This window comes from Fundulus heteroclitus, chromosome 11 (assembly GCF_011125445.2).
Source record: "Fundulus heteroclitus isolate FHET01 chromosome 11, MU-UCD_Fhet_4.1, whole genome shotgun sequence".
Lineage (NCBI taxonomy): Eukaryota > Metazoa > Chordata > Actinopteri > Cyprinodontiformes > Fundulidae > Fundulus > Fundulus heteroclitus.
In genome coordinates, this window is record NC_046371.1 from 4589647 (window position 1) to 4606579 (window position 16933).

The window sequence follows — 16933 nt, forward strand, 5'->3', positions numbered from 1 at the left end:
TTATTGCAAAATATTTTATTTAAATGTGTGTGTGTGTGTGTGTTTGTGTACATATATATATATATATATATATATATATATATATATATATATATATATATATATATATATATATATATATATATATATATAATTATTATTATTTTTATTTAACAAAGTAATTATTATTTATTGGATTTTTTTTTTTGTCCCTCCATAATTAATGCAGGACATTTCCAAAAGTGGTGTGCAGGATGATTTAATGATGCTTGAACACAAAGAAGAGCACATATTTAATCCTGCAGTATAAATTTTGGCTTCATGGAACCTGCCTCTAATGCTAACTTTACCTTAATATGTCTTCTTTGCATTGGATCAGTGCATTCTTTTACTAAACGTTTTTTTATTTTTTTTACCTCACCGGTGCGTTCAGTGAGCGTAAATTACTGTTGACTGTTTTTTGTTTGTTTTAGAGAAGCGGAGGCTGGAGCTGATCCCAGAGGAGCTGTGTAAACAGTACACTCAGGTGTTACAGGACTCCCTTCTGTCGGACCTCAATAAGAACCTGGAGGACTTCAGGTAACGGCCCGCGGACACATTCTCAGGTTTTCTGAGTCTGCGAGCGGGAATTGAACCGGGGGTCTGTGCGTGCAGGCAGAAGCGCAGCATGGGTCTGACGCTGGCCGAAGACGAGCTGTCCAGGCTGGACTCGGAGCGAGGGAAAGACCAGCCGGCGCTGGAGAAGGAATGCTCCTGTGCCGAACACATCCTCACCAAGATTGAGGACATCCTGTGAGTGGCTGAGCGCATAAACGGGAAAAAAAACAGGCCACTCCTTTATCTGCCGATGGTAACGTGTGCGTGTTGTTGCAGGCCGACGACTCAGTCCTCAGAAGAGGAGAAGTGGTGAGAAGAGGGACTTTCTTCTTTACGTTCATCACCATCAGTCGGCTGCTGGACAGTCGGATAAATCTGTTGAGAAGTTGTTTTTAAAAAGTTTCAGTTCTGTTTTCTAATTTCCAATTTTATGGTGTAAAGTTTTGCCTTGTTGCTCAGGAAATATGTAATCTGATGACATTGTGCCTGTTTTAGATACTTTTGTGTTAACCTTCCTGCGTGTCATAAAATCCTAAAGTACTAATGTAGTGAAGTTTAGTCTATTTTATTTCTTTGTACTACTGAGACAAAATCTTCATCCAGGACTGGACCTGGTTTCTAGTTGTTGGCCTACAGTGCTGTGAATCAAAAGCACCTTTAATTGCATTCAAGTTCCGTTAGTCTGCTTAACGAAAAGTTTAGAGAAATTAGTGGGGAAGCAAAACTTTTAAGAATAAGAAATTCGGGAGTGACAGTAAGAAACACTCCGACAATTACACACAATTATTAGTGATGAAAAAAGAATAAACTAGTCTAATCTAAAATTAGCTCTAAAGAAACTCTAACAGTCGAAGATAAAATGAAATAAACTGCAGCCTATTTAAATAAAACACAATGCTACAATATGCAATGTGCAAAATAGTGCAGCAGCATCCCTAAGTAGCTAAGGTTACCTTAGTATCTGGGGAACAGTGTAAACAATTAATGGTTGGATCAGAACCTGTGCAACGATTACAATGATGTAAACAATTATTGAGTCTGTTGTGAGCAGCAGATTATAAAGTCTAGCAGCAGCTGGGAGGAAGGACCTGCAGAAACGCTCCTTAGAGCATCTAGGATGCAGCAGTCTATCACCAAAACTATTCAGACTTCTTCTATTTTTGCTTTTTCATCACCCTTAAATGGTTGAAATCGTCAAATATACTTTAATACCATAATAATCTGAGGACATTTAAGAAACTGCTTTTCAATTGTGATTTAATTCATTAATAGAAAAAAGGTAATTAAATCAGCCAGGCCCTTTGTGAAATAAAGGAATAGACCTTCAAACTTATACACTGCAAAAAACAAAACTAAAAATAAGTCAAATTGTCTTGAAATCATTGTATTTGTCCTTGATTTGAGTAGGTAAATAAGATTATTTGCCAATGGAATGAGATTTTTCACTTAAAATAAGAACAACTCATCTCCATCATTTTTAAAGCTGAGAGCTACTTCATTGGTTTTGTGTCATACGAAGGGCTACTAGTACGGACCTTTGAACTAGAAGATTCAGAGTTCAGCTTAACTTTATGTAAAATAAACACATTTTTATGCTTTTTTTTTAAAATAATGTAATTTCAAACAAATAAAACAACATTTTAGAGTCAGCTCAGTGGATGGTTGCGCACCAGGAGGATTAGATTTGGACATGATGTGTTGCTTTTTAAGATGTTTTAGCCTACTTCATGTTGTCAGAAGGGTTCGATGTCCATTTTCTGTTCTAGTGTTAATCAGGCCTGGGTGTGTAACCGAAACAAGTGAAGTTTAATCGAAACAAATGTGAACTTATTGATAAAATCATCGTTTACATCAGCTTTATTTTTGACTAATGATCTGAAACATTTGAATGCAAGGGTGCAAATGTTTTTCTTTTTATGTCATCTAAAAAAATTGTTTTCTATTTAATTCGTGCAGGCAAACTATGCAGTATGTGATTCTGACCTATATGAAGCACCTGGGGGTGAAAGTAAAAGAGCCTCGCAGTCTGGAACAAAAACGTGCACGCATGAATTTCCTGCTCAAAATTAAGGTGCAGCCCCTTTTTCCTCCTTATTCTCGTAATTTTCCCTATTCTGCAGGAAGCCAGTAAATTCCCCCTTTCATCTGATGTTCTATTCTCCCCATTTTTTGTTTTTTTTGTTTTTTGCAATTAGAGAGGTACCAAGCCTGAAAAGGATGGTGACGAAAAGTTAAAGAGGTCTCGGTTCTCGAACATCCTTGTTCCTCAGCGGCGTCCGAGCAGAGTGGACTCAACCTCAGGTGAGGCAAACTCCCGTTTACTCATCAACGCCTGTTTCAGGTGCTCACACCGGGGTGGGGGCAGAAAATCAGCAGAAATAGAAAACGAAAATTCAATCACAATATTGATAAAAGGATTTGTAAGTCGCACTTTTTTTAATAGTTTGGTCACCAAATTTAAATGGTGACTCATATAGACCAGCATGGACCAAGGAGTAAACATTACCGTCTACAGCCACAAGAGGGCGCTCAAGGCTTGTGAAAACTAAAACACGGTCTAATTTCAGCATCATTTTGCCAACATTCAGCGTAACGTTATGCTAATTTCCTCCATTCATCCTCCCAGGGATGTTCCGTATAATTCAGCCAGCTGTGAATGCAGCTGTGTTAATTAATAAGTTAGTTTACCAGATTAAATGTCAGTTTTTAATCTTGGATTGTGTGAAATGTCTAAATAAATGCGTATAGTCCGGTGCGACTTATATATGTTTTTTTTTCCTCTTTATGATGCATTTTTGACTCATATTCTGAAAAATACAGTACTTCTAATCAATTATATTTAAGAAAGCTGAGAGAAGAAACCTACCTGTTGTTGCTTTTTTCTCATAAAGTTATGAGGCTAATTTGTGAGAGGAGAGGGACACTTTAACTAATTATTCTGAATCTGGGACTTGTTAGCTATTTTAGTAGCCTCGTGAGACCATCCTGATCTCGCGAGCTTTCAAGGTTTCACTCGCAGATCAGTCTGGCTACCCTCCGTTAAAGAAAATTTGGAGCCGTTCACCAAACGAACGTCCAATCAGCGTTGGCTTTGAGGCGGGTTGAGGTGTGACGCAACGGGAAGCGCGTCAGTTCAGTCTAAAGAACATGGCGGCTTCAGCCGATGAAACTAGCGTTAGCGTGGCTATCGAGCAAGTTTTATCGGAATTACAGAGTATTTCTTTGCTGAGCTAACGAGCCTTTACCTGCAGCAGCAAGAGTAGCTTGGCTTGTGGTTGTGTTTTCGTCGTCGCTCGTAACAGAGCGACGCCGAATCTGATTGGTTTATTTGGCCCGTCTATCACCAACATAGGCCAATCAGCTAACCAGTATTTTCGCCCCTTCCCAAAGTTACTTCAACGGAAGGTTTCCAGATGGATATGCGGAGCAAATCTATCTGGCGGAGTCAGGTTACTATTTTAGACCCAGCAGAGAAAATATAAGTAGTAGCTAATCCTTTTCATTTACTGATGAATAGAAAATCAAAGTGAAGATGAATATTTTCTCCTTAAATGTGAATGTATTTAATGGCTGTTCTCTGCGTTAGAGACAAATTTGTCATATGAAATTACTTCATGATGCACCTCAGACCAGAAGCTATAATAATAATAATAATAATAATAATAATAATAATAATAATAATAATAATAATAATAATAATAATAATAATAATTGTAAAGTATTAAATACATTATTTTAAAATAACAAACAGGTCAAAATTATAAAAAGTAATTATGGTGTATTTATTAAATAATTTATTTAACTTCAATGTTAACTATTTAAGTTGATTCTTATGGTAAACTATTTCAGGTTACTTATTTTTTATTGTCGTTATTTAATTGTCATAAATGGGGTTATGAGTGGTATACAGCTGATCTGTTCATGGAAAATATATTCATGATTATCCTTGGTCAATTAAGAAATCCCAACCGCTTAAAATTAAGCACTCATTGAGTTTGTAATAACAACACATTTGTTGGACTTAAACAGCGAATTGCAGATTTATCTTATTATGTATTTATTTAGTTTATTTACTAATGTATTTATTAAATTATTTGAGGATATATTTAGAATTAATTGATTTATTTTTAATTTTAACCAATTAAGTAAAAGCTTACATGTCTATTGTTTTATAATATTTTACATTGTTAGTTTTAAAAGCAGAGCTTAGAAATCTGCATCCTGTAAATGTTAGGTCATCCGTCTGTTTATTTCTAGCTCTAAATAACGAACAATCAATGAAATGTGCCGGTAATTATTTGACATCTCTTCATTGGCCTCGTTGAATGTAACTATTAATAAACACAAATGCTTTGCTCTTTGCGTGTTTTTTATTATTATTATTGTGTGTTCAGTGGGTAAAGCTGTGGAGCTGAATAAGCAGCGCTCCCCGAAGCCTCAGCCGGCCTTCGTCATCCCAGAACCGGTCGACCATCCCGCCACCAACTCTGGAAGAAGCCGAGCGAACCAGCTGAGCCAGGGATCGGACACCAGCAGCCAGTCCGTTGTCTCCGCCGGCTCCCTGGGTCCCGGCTCGTCTGACTCCACCGGCCAGGAGACGGACTCCAGTAAGATTTAACGTTTTTTATTTTTCACCGGCGGGTTCAGGAAGTCTGCAGTATCCTATAAAAGTAATTTACAGTTCCAGACGTAACAAAAACTCACGTTGTCCTTAAACTGAGTCAGTATGAAAATTAAGTTAATTATCTCTTGTTAATGACAAACTGTGATTTTATTTAACAAAAAAAGACGAGCTGAAACGCAGAAGCAGCGCGTAGAAAAGCTACAAACGTGATATTTTTTAAAACAAACTCTTTGCTCTTCAGGTGTTTCTCCGTTCTGCGTCCAGCCAAGACTCAGCGATGGTCTGCAGTCTGGAGAACACCAGGACGGCCTCTCCAGTCCGACCAGCACCCAGTTTGACTTCGGCCCGTCCAATCTGGACCACCGAGAGGACGACCAGGACGCCTTCAGGTAAATAAGCCTCGGGTTTTACCCCCGAACCGCTCTTGCTGTAGTTTTTGAACCTCGCCATTTTTATTCTTTTGAATTTAAGCTTTTAACATGAAGATGGTGTTTGGCTTCGGCTCCGAGGAAACTTTTGAAAAAGAAAATGTCTATGATTGTGAACAAATAATGTTAAATACGCAAGAAATAGGTTAACTTCAAACATGTTTTTATGATTGAATTCACAAACCAAAAGACCTAAATTGTTAGACATTCAGCGCTGTGAAAAATGTTTTCCAATTTTTATTTTTTTTTACCAGACAAAGATAACCTGAGTAAACACAAAAATCTGTTTTGAAATTATGATTTAATTTATTAAGGAATAAAGAAAGTTTATATTTCCTTGAATTTTTTACAGATTTTATATTTTAATTATTTATTTTTTCAAACTTCTCTTTCAGATAAAATTTTACGGATTGAATTTTTTTCAAATTGCGTTTTACAGATTATATTCTCTTCACTTCTCGCTCTTAACGCGCATATTGACCGATGAAAACGTCCATTTAAACCAATAGAAATGCGTCTTCGCTCCTCACTCCAGAGGAAAGCCCCAGATTAGAATGTAATCTGTAAAACGCAATTTGAAAAGAATGCAATTCTTAAAACCCGATCTGAAAAAGAGAACTTTGAAAAAATAAAAATTGAAAATATAAAATCTGTAAAAAATTTGAGGGGAAGAATTTTAAAAAATAATATATAAAATAACTTTTTGAAAAAATAAAACCCTGAGAAAACTGTAAAGTTACTCTCAATTTCAAAATTTCATCACTGAATTGCATTTTTTTTTCAAAACTTTCTTTTACAAAACGTGTGCCTGCAACAATAATGGAACAAAATTAACTCCATAGAAGTCCCAAAGCCTGAGAAATGGCTTTGCAAGCCTTTTCAAAGCAGTAGATGTAATTTATTTAGTTTCTCACCTGTATTCCTTTTGGTCGGTGCGTGATGTGACGCTATTTGAGATCATTTAGCCTACTTCCTGTTGTTAAACAGGTCCTATTTAAGTGATTTTGTGATTTTTTTTATTTATTTTTTTACAGGTCTGGTAGTAATCAGTAAGGTTATAATACTTCTTCATAGCAGAAGTCTGTTTCAATAAAATGAGTTTAAATAGTTTGTATACAAATCTATTTCTTGAAAAGGGATTTTTAAAATCGTTTCTGACCGGCAATAGGATGGAGGTTCAGTCTGACATCCAAAGCGAGGACGACCAGGCAGGAGAGGTGGAGAGCGAGGAGGACCCCCTGAACTGGCAGAGACTCGTCAGCCGAGGCGTCTTGGCGAGTCTCACTTCAAAGGAAATCAAGCGGCAGGAAGTCATCAATGGTGAGGCGACATCATTTCCTGCAGGGACGCTCGATATTTGGGCACTAACGTTGGTATCGTTACGTTTTACACTGCATAAACTGAACTGGAAATAAGTACAATGTTCTTAAAATGTGTGTGTTTGTCCTTGATTTGAGCAGGAAAATATGATCTGCCAATGGAATAAGAATTTTGCACTTAAAATGGGAACAATTCATCTCAATCATCTTATTTCAAGTGATGGATGTCTAATTTTCTTATTTTAGGGGTCAAAATAGTCATTCTATTGGCAGATAATCTTATTTACCTGCTCAAATTAAGGACAAATACACAACATTTTACCTATTTTTAGATCTGTTTTTGCAGTGTACCAGATCGGTACTGGTTCTGTGAGTAAGCAAGGAGAGAGAGGCAACTATACTGCAAAAACAGACCTTAAATAAGTAAAATGATCTTAAAATTTGAGTTTTTGTTATAATAATATTATCTGCCAATGGAATGAGTATTTTGACCCCTAAAATAAGATAATTAGATACACTGCACTTGAAGTAAGATGATGGACATGAGTTGTTCTCATTTTAAGTGCAAAAATCTTATTCCATTGGCAAATCATCTTATTTAGCTCCTCAAGTCAAGGACAGATACACTAATTTTAAGAAAATTTTACTTATTTTTAGTTCAGTTTTTGCAGTGTATATAAGAAAGTTTCTTCTTTCTACCCCTTCTCATTAATTATTTCCCATTTTTATAACATGGAATGTTTATTTTAGTTATGTAATAAAGTCAAATAACAGCAATATTAACGTTGGATGTTGATATCAGCGCATCCCTGATCTCCAGCTCTGCAGAAACGCAGCCTGTAACCAAACTGGGTTCATGTTTCCGTCTCTTAGAGCTGTTCTACACGGAGCGGGCTCACCTGCGCATGCTGCGCGTCCTGGACTGCATCTTCTGCCAGAGGCTGAACAGACACGGCATCCTTCCGCCTGACGACATCAAGCACATCTTCATTAACCTGGAGGAAATCATTCAGCTGCATGGTAATGTCACCGCATTACATTAGAGGCTCTCTGGTGACGCAGGGCTGAAATCAGCAGCTGCACTCGCTGAGAAACATCCACAGCCTTTAAAAACATGTGAATCTTGTGACTCTTGTTGTTTTCTGCGGTGCCTGTACAGCTTAAACGTTCAGTGCTTTATGTTATCCTGGGCTTCATTACCTAATTGTGAATCATATTATTCATTTAAGTTGTTACTTAAATGCTACACAGCAAAAACGGATCTAAAATAAGTAGAATGTTCTTAAAATGTGTGTTTTTGTCCTAGATTCCAGTAGGTAAATAATATTATCTGCCAATGGGATGAGTATTTTGACCCCTAAAATAAGATAATTAGACATCCTACACTTGAATAAAGATGATGGAGATGAGTTGATCCTATTTTAACTGCAAAAATCTTATTCCATTGGCAGATCATATTATTTACCTGCTCAGATCAAGGACAGATACACTTATTTTAAGAGAATATTACTTATTTTAGTTATGTTTTTGCAGTGTATGTTATACAGCCTTAATTAGATAATTTAAACAAATGAAAGGTCGAGCTCAATTTCAATACAGGGTGGATAAAATGTAACAATGTAATAGTTTTAAACCACACCTAATCGCTCTAATTTCTTGTCCTCTCTTGTTGCACACTGTAAAAAGGGAGCTGAAAGTAATTCAGATTTTCTTGACGTTAGTGTATTTATCCTCGATTTGAGCAGGTAAATAATTTTTTTTTATTTAATTTAAATTTTTTTTATTTATATTGTACCTGTTGCCTCTTGGACACATTTTAAGAAATTGTGACATCTCTTTTCACCTCTTTTTAGACGACGTACAAATATACATGCCCCTGAAGAAGTTTAAAAATAAAACTTCCCTACAGTCTTTAACAAGCTGTTTAGTGGAAGTTAGATCATGGATGGACCAAAAACTTTCTTCACTTGAATAAAAAATAAAACTCAAGTTATAATGTTTGGACAAAAGAGCCTAATTAGTAAACCTAATGAATTTCTTGGGTCCATAGACCCTTTTATATCAACCTACTGTTAGGAATATTTGTTGTAATTTATGATAGTTGTTTGAAGTTAGATAAGTTACGTTGTGAAATCAAGCTTCTTTAATCTGTGCCTTCTAGCAAAGGGGAAATCTAGCTTCTGCACTAAAGTCTTTGAGAAAATGATCCATGTTTTCATTACTGCACCTCATTATATAAAAACGTGGATCAATCCTTTCTACAGCGTCTCCAAATGATTCAAAACGCTGCAGCTCAACTCCTGACTGCAACACATCACCCCAGTGTTGCCTTCTCTGCATTGGCTGCCCAAAGTGTGGAACATTTTAAATCCCTCCTGAAAACTCATTTATATTCCTTGGCATTTAAATAAGGTCTGATTTTGTAAACTATCTGTCCTACTTGTTCTTATTTATTGTGTTTCATTCAAATGTGCTTAGTTCATTGGTGTTTTTATTAAAGCTGTACAGCACGTTGGTGGCGTTACAGCCTGTTTTTAAAGTGCTTTATAAATAAAGTTGACATTGACATTAACGTTTTGCCGATAAAGATGCCACCCATAACAATGAGGCTCGCCTGTCGCTGTGTGTTACAGTTTCCATAACAGAGCAAATGACCGCCATCAGGAAGAGGAGTGAGACCTCTGTGATTGGTCAGATTGGAGATGATCTCTTGGCGTGGGTAAGACTGGCCTCCATCCATGTTACATTATGTTAAAGATCATTTTTCCTTTAAGGCAACTTTTAATGTGAAATGATCAGAAATCTCAGACACTACCTGTTGCTATGATATTCTCTGCAATATTGGTTAAAAACTGTTTTTCTCTTGTAGAATTTCTTCTTTTTCTTTTGTCTTTTTTGTCTTTATTCTCTTACAATTCATATTTAAGATGTTTTTTAATTTCTTAGCTTTATGTAACCCCCAGTGGGTCGAGGCAGATAAGCATTCACACTGAGCCTGGTTCTGGTGGAGGTTCTCCTCCCTGTTAAAGGGGAGTTTTCCTCTCCACTGTCGCTTCATGCATGCTCAGTATGAGGGATTGCACTGCAAAAACGGAACTTAAAATAAGTAAAATGTTCTTAAAATGTGTGTATTTGTCCTTGATTTGAGCAGGTAAATAAGATGATTTGCCAATGGAACAAGATTTTTGCACTTAAAATAGGAACAACTCATCTCCATCATCTTATTTCAAGTGCAGGATGTCTAATTATCTTATTTTAGGGGTCAAAATACTCATTCCATTGGCAAATAATCTTATTTACCTGCTCAAATCAAGGATAAATACACTAACTTTAAGAACATTTTACTTATTTTTAGATCTGTTTTTGCAGTGTGCTGCAAAGCCATCAACAATGCAGACGACTGTCCACTGTGGCTCTACGCTCTTTCAGGAGGAGTGAATGCTGCTTGGAGAGACTTGATGCAACCTGCTGGGTTTCCTTAGAGAGGAAACTTTCTCACCAACCTGGAGGATCTGATTGAATTTTACTTTGGAAAGAGCCTTGAGATGATGTGTGTCATGAATTGGCGCTATCCATCCATCCATTCGTCCATTTTCTTACTCGCTTTATCCCTCATGGGGTCGCGAGGAATCGCCGCTATATAAATACAATTGAATTAAATTGAATGTGTTAAAAATGAGACTTCACTGTAAATACTACGGGTGTAACGGTCCATGTATTGCTACCGAAAACAGCCGGTACCGCCCTGCCGGTTAGGTACCACGTGTACCAAATAAAAACAGCAACTTTTTCTACCTGAACACATTCAGGGTGTTTCTGTGGGGGAACTCAGTGCAGCAGCGCAGCGTTCTGTAGGGAAGCTTTAAAAAAGCGACACCAGAACCAACCAGAACAGACTCCCAGCGATCACTGACCTCTGGGAACATGCAGGTTTGTCATGCAGCTACAGTAGAGGAAGGAAGGTGGACCGGACCAGAACTGTAGGTCAGCGTTTCCTAACAGCAGGAAGGTAAATGGGTCGCTCTACGCTGAAACTGAATCACTGCATGCAAACATCCCTGGTTCTGGAGAAAAATCAGCCGAGGTCCAAATGGCAACCTGCAGCCCAAACATCAGGTCCCTCCATTGATGAGAGGGGATTTCCCCACAGCTGCTCGTGCTGCATTCAGGTACAGCTGGGACACCAGGCTGTCTAAATATCAAAACAACTCCAAAGTGATTTATTCTCAACAATGGGCTCAGTCTTATTTAGATATATATCTAAACATCCACTCTGACTATTTTCACACTGCAAAAACTAAAAATAAGTAAAATGTTCTTAAAATTAGTGTATTTGTCCTGGATTTGAGCAGGTAAATAAGATGATTTGCCAATGGAATAAGATTTTTGCCCTTCAAATAGGAACAACTCATCTCCATCATCTTATTTCAAGTCCAGGATGTCTAATTATCTTATTTTAGGGGTCAAAATACTCATTCCTTTGGCAGATAATCTTATTTACCTGCACAAATCAAGGAGAAATACACTAACTTTAAGAATATTTTACTTATTCTTAGATCCATTTTTGCAGTGCAGTATTTATATTGTTGTATAATCTGTCCAGGTGTCGGTTATGCCTGTTTATATTATTCTTTATCCATTCAATAACAAAATCTAATTAAGCCTCCACTAGAACAAAATCAAATCTGTTTCAGAAATTGGAGCTGCTTCCCAAATTTTTTTTATTTTTCTTGATTAAAGCGTAGCTTTACTGAAAATGCACCTAGAATCTGTATACTTACCAAATTGGTTTATACCCTTACACCTCAAGTAAATATTAATTGGAGAAACCTACCAGACAAAGTGTAAAAAAAACATATTATGGTTTGATGGATAGCATTTATAGTCTGCAAAAGAAAAAAAAATCTCCTTGTTTCAAGAAGTAACCTTTAGATTTTAGACAAAATGCCACCACATTGAAAACGGGCCTTTTAATATGTGGAAGATAACCTCTGGGTTCAGAGAAAGTACCAAATAAATTCAGTGTAAGTCACATTTAAGATCCAGGGGTTGCATCATTTTAACCTTTCAGAACGTAAACTTTTACTTCTTAAATATGACTTTGATTAAAGTGACTTTTCAGCTCTGGAAGGTTCCCTAAATAAGCGGGAAAGTAACTTCTGAAATCTGGAAACGACCCGGTACGTTCAGGGAATGTGACGTTTTCGTTTAAGGATAGTAATTTACGTTCCTGGGAAGTGCTTTTGTAAGTTCTGGAAACAATGTGTAAGGTCCAGAATGTAACATGTATGTTCCAGAGAACGTAGCCTATAAACTCTCCAAAGTACAGAGTGTTTGAAACAATGTGTAAATTCGCTGGTGAAGATTCTCAGTCATCCAGGTCATGGTCATTCCAAAAAAAGTAAAAAAACAAAGCAACTGGACTTGTTTTCCGTAGTTTGAAGACATTTCTCTTCCTCTCTAGGAAGCTTTCTCAATTCAAAAAGTCTGGAGTAATGTGGAGTACCAAGCTTTATACTACTGCCCAACAAAGGCCTTGTAATGGCTTAAATAACATGCAGATTCAACAGAAACAGGTCCACCCCTTAGTAATGGGTGGTCGTTAAAGCCATTAAGCCAGCAGACTGAACCGAAACTGGTCCACTTCTCTGTAACGAGGAATCGTTAGGGTTGTTATTGGCCTGGCTTAAAGGAACAATGTTTTAATCACCTGAATGAGGGTGAGAGTTAAGGTGATGATTGGCTGGAATTAATCTTATAGCTGTGTTGTAAGTTTTTGAGAGTTGGAACCTAAGGCCTCCTCCTCTATGTGTAAATTCAGGAAAGTAACACCTAAGTTATATGAAAGTAACCTTTACTTCCTGAAAAAAGTGACCTTTAAGTTGTGGAATTTATGTACAAAGTCCTGTAAACTAATGTCAAATCTCCATCAAAGCAACTTCTGGGACAGTCCAGGCTTTTCCCACTTAAGGCCCATTCATACCTCACGTAAAAGACGGATACGTGTGGAGTGTTTCATATGTTCTAACCGTCGATTTGGTCCGTATTTTGACACGAAAATTGGGAGCTTACGATTACGGACGAAACGGATCAATACGGAGCAACACTACTGGAAACGGTGGGGGCGCTATTGAGTTTGTAGTACAAAATGTCAACAAAATCACGAAGGAGGTTATAATTCTGGGCTTTAAACAATGGCGGGACTCGAGGAACGACTTGCGGAGCTTGTCCGCAACTACCCACACATATATGATGTGTCGTGTCCGGGGCACAGGGACAAACAAAAAGTTTACTTACGGAGCAAATACAACAAAATCACGTGTTGGACTGTCGCCATGTTTGATCAATGACGAATCATTGGCGCCCAGCACTGCCACCTAGAGGACATATCGGTTATTGCGCACCTCAACGGACGGAGATATGAAGGAGTCAACGGATAGAACGTACGGACAGAAATACGGACGTGTAGGCCAAACGTAGGGTATGAATGGACCCTTAGTTGTGACGGTGTTGTTCCTCTTAATGTGTTATTCCAAGGTTTAGCAGAAACAGCTGAGATCTCAAATGATATCAGGATAAAATGCAGCCACGTCAAATGATTTGAACGTGATTTCTCAGTTCAGCGAGGAGGAAGAGGAGAAGATCAAACGGGCGGTGGGAACGTTCTGCAGCAACCAGCCGTCTGCGCTGGAGCTCATCAAGACCAGGCAGAAGAAGGACCAGCGGTTCAACGTGTTCGTGCAGGTCGGCTCAGAGTTTACCTCCGACCAAACAGAAATTAACTGAATTATTCTCCCGTTTGTTTCGCAATGGACGACTTTGAAGTCACTTCAGATGTTTTTTAATTTTCAGGAAGCTGAGAGCAACCGCTTGTGCCGCAGACTGCAGCTGAAAGACATCATTCCTGTGGAAATGCAAAGAGTGACCAAATACCCACTCCTACTGGACAATATAGCAAAATACACAGGTAGGAGTCTGACTTTATGCATGTTTAAAGGGGAACTTTAACATTTTGGTTCCTTGTGAAGTTGTTTACTGCAAAAACGGAACTAGAAATAAGTAAAATGTTCTTAAAATGTGTGTATTTGTCCTTGATTTTAACAGGTAAATAAGATGATCTGCCAATGGAATAAGAATTTTGCACTTAGAATAGGAACGATTCATCTCAATCATCTTATTTCAAGTGCAGGATGTCTAATTATCTTATTTTAAGGGGTCAAAATACTAATTCCATTGGCAGATAATCTTATTTACCTGCTCAAATCAAGGATAAATACACTAACTTTAAGAACATTTTACTTATTTTTAGATCAGTTTTTGCAGTGTTGTTGATTATTTTTTTTTTTTTTTACAGAGGATGGTGAGGAGAGGCAGAAGGTGAAGAGAGCCGAAGAGTGCTGCAAAAAGATCCTCAACCACGTCAACCAGGCGGTGAAGGAGGCTGAAAACAAACAGGTGAACACGCCGAAAAATAAGGAAAGATGTTCAATAATAAACGGTTGTTTAATCTGTTATCAAAGGGTCTCATAACTGTTTAAAGTAAAAGTCATATTTTCACATCAATTGAGTCGTGAGGTTAATCTGGCTTTGACTGAATCACGTTTGTGTTTTTCTTTATTTGTGTGTTTTGGTCTCACTTCTGGTCCCCAGCCAATGTCGACCGTTCCAGAATAACTGGACTTTTGTTTCACTAAAAGAATCGACGTCTTGCTCTCAGGCTGTTTGTTGTCATAAAGTAAAGCGCACAGCTGGATAAAACACGTACATTTGCTATGAAATAGAGAAACAGGTGTTTTAAGACTGACGGCGATACGACCGATACCCAATATTAGGGCTGGACGATTTAGAAAAATAGGCATATTGATAAAATAGAAATCATATTCATCGATATCAACAATCAACAACATATATTTTAAGTGCACCTCTGGCCATTTTATGCTCTTGCTTAATTACCTATTTTTAGACACTGATACACGCAAACACTGAATTCAAACTCAAACCTTTATTCAACCGACTTTTTACCAAAACTTTAAGTTTTTAAAAAAAGAAAAAAGAACACATAATCTCTGAACCCTTTGAAGGGGGCGGAGCTTCCTGGATCTGCATTGTGATTGGTTGGGAGGATTTACTGATGGTAATATTAACCTACATGATAGGCTAGAATACAAAATGAAGGGAAACTAGTTCTATTGAACTTTTTATTGACCCTTTTTTCTATCACCAATATACGGCTATCAATTGATATATATTGTAATTGAATTATCGTCCAAACATACCCTATATATCCTGCCGATTTTTTTTTTTTTTTTTTTTTTTTTTTTTTTTTTGGGGGGGGCGATTCTTGAAGCCGATATTGTTCTTTCTTCCTCCATTTACATGATTAAAAACAACACAGTGGTAACAAATGTTACACACATCTCAAAACTTAAAACCAGCTATTATTAATCAGCTTCAGACTGCAGCTTGGAAGGTACACAGAAAAAACACGCGTCTCGACACTTGTGGCAGAATTTAGTCGCGCTGTCCCAGTGAGAGAACAGCTTCTTTAGGTCAATGGGGAGGAGGAGGATGAGAAACACTGCAGCGTGAGTGAGGACCTTATTTTATGTAAAGTTAGACGCTGTACCCGTAGTGATACTTGATTCTCCATGGGAAAGAGTTTAATAATTAAATTTTTTTTTCTCAACAGAGGCTAGTGGAGTATCAGCGAAGACTAGACGTCTCGTCTCTGAAACAGTGTGAAAACCCTGTGATCCTGGAGCTGAGGGTACGAAACCTTTTAATGAATAGGTGAAACTTTAAATATTGATGGATTTTTAGCCATGAAGAAGTCTTTTGTGGTTTCTCCGTGGTCTCAACCTAGTTGTGAAGTTCCACAAGGCTCTATCTTGGGCCCTTTCATGGTTTACAGTACATATTATTTTTAGGGTCCGTTTTCATTCATGGAAGAGAAGCTGACGGTTCAAAATTATTAAATTTACATTTCCTCCCCAGTTATTTGTGTTATCTTCCTATATGTTCAATTAGCTTCATGGTTCAATTTTAAAGGTAGCAGGCACCAACCAACCAGTAGAAATCATCATACTCTACCTCATAATCAGTCATAAACACGCATCTGTTGAACTGTTTATGAACCAACCTGAACAGGATCCTTTCACTTGGCCCCACTGTGGAGCTTACTCTCCTGTCCTAATGACTTTCAGAGGATTGATACCGATTTGTTTTAAATATACTGTTGATATGAAGACCTTTTAAATAGGTTGTATCTATTCTACATACATTTATCACCTTGTTTCTACAAAAACATCAAATTAGACAAATCAGATCTTCTAGACCACACGTGTCAAACTCACTGATTTTTTTTTATACCATGTAGTAACAGCATCCTGCCACTAGATGTCAGTTTTCCCACAACACATGATTAAAACAACCCAGAAATTTCCAAAAAGAGAGGAAGTGATGCAGAATTTTTAGTTTAAACTGTAACTCACCCTAACATGAACTTTTTTTGCAGACAAACTGTATAAACTGGGACTAAGGTGCTACTTTTATGTTACTGTGAATTTTTATGTGAACTGAAATGAAATTATGAAATCAAAAGTATCATCTATACAGGTGCAAACGGGCCTTTTAATGACTTCATGATGCCAAAATGGCCCAATATAGAAATGTCCACGATCAGACAGAACAGGCATTTTGGTTCTACGTTGGTGCTTACTTTCCATTTCTTTATAAAAACTAAAGGTCTAATCATAAAGCACGGTTGTTTAATTGATCATTTGATCAATTAACTGTCAAGGAAATAACTACAATGAACAGGTTTTTTTTTTTTTCCAGAATCTGGATCTGACCAAGAGAGCGATGGTACATGAGGGTCCCCTCTCCTGGAAAGTCAATAAAGACAAGACAATTGGTAAATAAACGCATCAAACGTTCAAGAAAAATACACGTTAAGCTCTAGTTAGATTTAAAAATATTTGTCACAG

At 37.3% G+C, this 16933-nt stretch overlaps 1 protein-coding gene across 2 annotated transcripts in view; it reads left to right on the forward strand.

Moving 5' to 3' along the window:
* Positions 1-16933, forward strand: part of arhgef12b (Rho guanine nucleotide exchange factor (GEF) 12b) — a 75974-nt gene that overhangs the window by 43688 nt on the left and 15353 nt on the right. For both annotated transcript variants that reach the window (XM_036142762.1, XM_036142763.1), the window contains exons 13-27: positions 453-558; positions 634-771; positions 853-885; positions 2533-2647; positions 2772-2877; positions 4971-5183; positions 5442-5589; positions 6797-6948; positions 7821-7967; positions 9581-9666; positions 13566-13691; positions 13800-13914; positions 14302-14402; positions 15637-15714; positions 16785-16860. In XM_036142762.1, the coding sequence (XP_035998655.1) occupies positions 453-558; positions 634-771; positions 853-885; positions 2533-2647; positions 2772-2877; positions 4971-5183; positions 5442-5589; positions 6797-6948; positions 7821-7967; positions 9581-9666; positions 13566-13691; positions 13800-13914; positions 14302-14402; positions 15637-15714; positions 16785-16860 (1740 nt within the window). The remainder of the gene's footprint in view (positions 1-452; positions 559-633; positions 772-852; positions 886-2532; positions 2648-2771; positions 2878-4970; positions 5184-5441; positions 5590-6796; positions 6949-7820; positions 7968-9580; positions 9667-13565; positions 13692-13799; positions 13915-14301; positions 14403-15636; positions 15715-16784; positions 16861-16933) is intronic.